Below are 2453 nucleotides of genomic sequence, written 5' to 3'. Positions count from 1 at the left end.
CAGGGTCAGACCAGCGGGCTCCCAAAAAGAGCTGCCAGGACACCGGATCATTACACTTCAATATGATTCTGCTACGATATCGACACCTGTTTGAAACAAGGCAACAGCAACAAAAGTCCTAGACGCTAAATATTGTGTCATTTATTGTTTTCAAAGTTTGGCAACTTCCTGTACGGAATCGTTGCCAATGTGTTTTAGACAGCGTAGGAGTTTACTTGAAAACTAGAAATGATCAAGCAGCATCCTCCAATGTTGAAACATGAAGCCGATGATGAAGTGTAAAATCCTGCAGTTCCTGGAGTGTCCACTAGAGGCTGGCTGCAGAAGCACAGGAAGTCACATACACACCCATTCTAAAAAGCCTGTTTTTACAGCAGAGATTAACATGTTTACAGCCTGGTTCAAAAAACCAAATAGGTGTGATTAGCTCATGTCTCGATGGACACACACTGTACGGGGGGGGTGAATGTTTTGATGACTCATCAGTTTTGATTTGATGAAGGATAAGAGTTATTCACAATAAGGCGTGTAGCTGACCTGATTGACAGGTGGGCGCGGTGTAACGGTTTGTCAGGAGGTTTAAAACCCGCCTCAGCTCCAGCTCTCAGCCTGTCGTTAGGTTGACTGAAAGTTAGACTGAGACAGCATTTCCAGCACGGAGACCGCCATCGATGGGACTCCAGCGCCCCCTGCAGGAACAGACGGGGGACGCCACTCAGGCTTCAAACATTCATATTTACAGTGTATGGAAATTACCAAATGTATCTGGGGGGAGTTCTAGTTTGTTGTTGTTTAATTTTTGTTGCCTTGGAATCAAACAGACATCGATACCGTTTGATTTTTTCTTGAAGCGAATCAAAGTTGAAACTTCTGGAGTCGCGACGACTCTAAACGTAATCGTTACTTTATTGGCGGCATCGTTTAACCACTTGGTGATTTCTGATATTTATCGGTCCTACCAGCGGCTCAAACTGTTCAAGCTGCCGATACCTCGAACAAGCCCTCAGTGAGTATGCGGCTGTTAGCATGTTAGCAAATAGCGCTAACAGAATTAGCAGACGTTCAGGTTAAGTGTTACGAGTATTTTATGTTTTTGTGTTTTTGGTCCCAATAAATGATCGATGATGTTTTAGAAGAAGAATAAAGTCGTGATTTTTGTGGTTGTCCAGGTGATCACTGGCAGTGGGTGGTCTTACTGGGTGGACCCGTCCCCGGTGTGAAGCCGTTCATGAGGCTGTTGGGACTTGGAGGCGTAGTCAGAGTGGGTGTGGCCTCAACTCTAGAGGCGGGCTCTACCACGGAGCAGCTCTTCTGCGGCAGTCGGGGCTGGACCGGCATGGTTTTGGGGATTACAGACGCCTGTCGAAGCCCGTCTGCTCGCAGCGGTGGTCTGATGGGGGCGGGGCCTGTGGGCATGATGTCAGAGGTGGGTGGTTTAGGGCTGCGTGGAGGGGATGGGCTTGGTGCACTCTGCTCGGCTGTTTTTGATTCTCCTTCCTGCGGGGTCTTCTGATCCAGGGACGCCGACTCTTTGTCTGAAGGGGTGGGGCTTGATGATTCAGGGGGCGGGTCCTGCTGCATGCTGCTCTGCCTGGAAGTTCCCGACCCTGGGATCTCGCAGCTGTCAGTGCGACGCCGTGAGCTTTCATGCATTCGACTGGTGGCGACGACGGCCTTCATGGCGGCCTGTAGACACATTCAGTGTTAACTTACATACAGTTTGTCAAAAGTCAGAATATCTCTCCGTCCTCGCACTCCGTCCTTCCTCACCTTTAGTTTGCGTCGAGCGTTGAACTCCTGCAGCTTCCTCTGGGTGGTGTCCATGTGGGAGAAGCGGGCGGCCTTGCCGAGTACCCATGGGTGCTGCAGAGCCTCCCGCACACTGAGGCGCTTGTGAGGGTCCAGAACGATCAGCTTACTGACCTGCAGAGAGACACGGGGACAGGTCCGAGTTCAAGACATCATTACAGGAGCTAGTCCTCTCCAGGAAAGTCTGAAGGAACTCACTATTAAAGTCTTTATATGTGATTTATTGATCCAGCAGATGTCGCCCTTGAGCACCAGCATGAAACCAAAACAACTTGCGCTGCATTGTTGTGTTAGCATGCTAATGCTAGCGATCTTTATTATGCTCGTATCTTCACACTGCATGTAAATTTACCTGAAATGAGCGTGATCTAGAAACACAGTTAAGCAGTGAGTACAGTATGTTATTCTTCTTTTCTCTAGTCCCTCAATTAAACAACTTTTATACACGAGGGGAGGAGTCAGCCGGCCGTCCGGGCGATGTAAACAAAGTGAAGATAGGACTCTGAAAACTCTGAAAACATCACAGACTCTGAAAACATCACAGACAGTGGGACTCGGGTGTTACACCCATTGTAGACAGTCATGACTCACAGAGTTATTTTCAGAGGAGATACTTGATTTCTACATTTAAGTGTGAAAAACAT

The 2453-nt window shown here is 48.3% G+C and overlaps 1 protein-coding gene across 1 annotated transcript in view; it reads right to left on the bottom strand.

Moving 5' to 3' along the window:
* Nucleotides 1-203: 203 nt before the first annotated feature.
* Nucleotides 204-2453, bottom strand: part of si:ch73-60h1.1 (calcium/calmodulin-dependent protein kinase type IV) — a 36805-nt gene continuing 34555 nt past the window's right edge. Inside the window, exons 10-11 of the mRNA XM_061033970.1 lie at nt 1771-1923; nt 204-1686 (exon numbers count right to left, since the gene is read on the bottom strand). Coding sequence (XP_060889953.1) covers nt 1174-1686; nt 1771-1923 — 666 coding nt within the window. The 3' untranslated portion in view covers nt 204-1173. The remainder of the gene's footprint in view (nt 1687-1770; nt 1924-2453) is intronic.

This window comes from Labrus mixtus, unplaced genomic scaffold (genome assembly GCF_963584025.1).
Source record: "Labrus mixtus unplaced genomic scaffold, fLabMix1.1 SCAFFOLD_69, whole genome shotgun sequence".
Lineage (NCBI taxonomy): Eukaryota > Metazoa > Chordata > Actinopteri > Labriformes > Labridae > Labrus > Labrus mixtus.
Note: the sequence above shows the minus strand (reverse complement) of the source record. Positions and strands in the feature narration are given on the sequence as shown.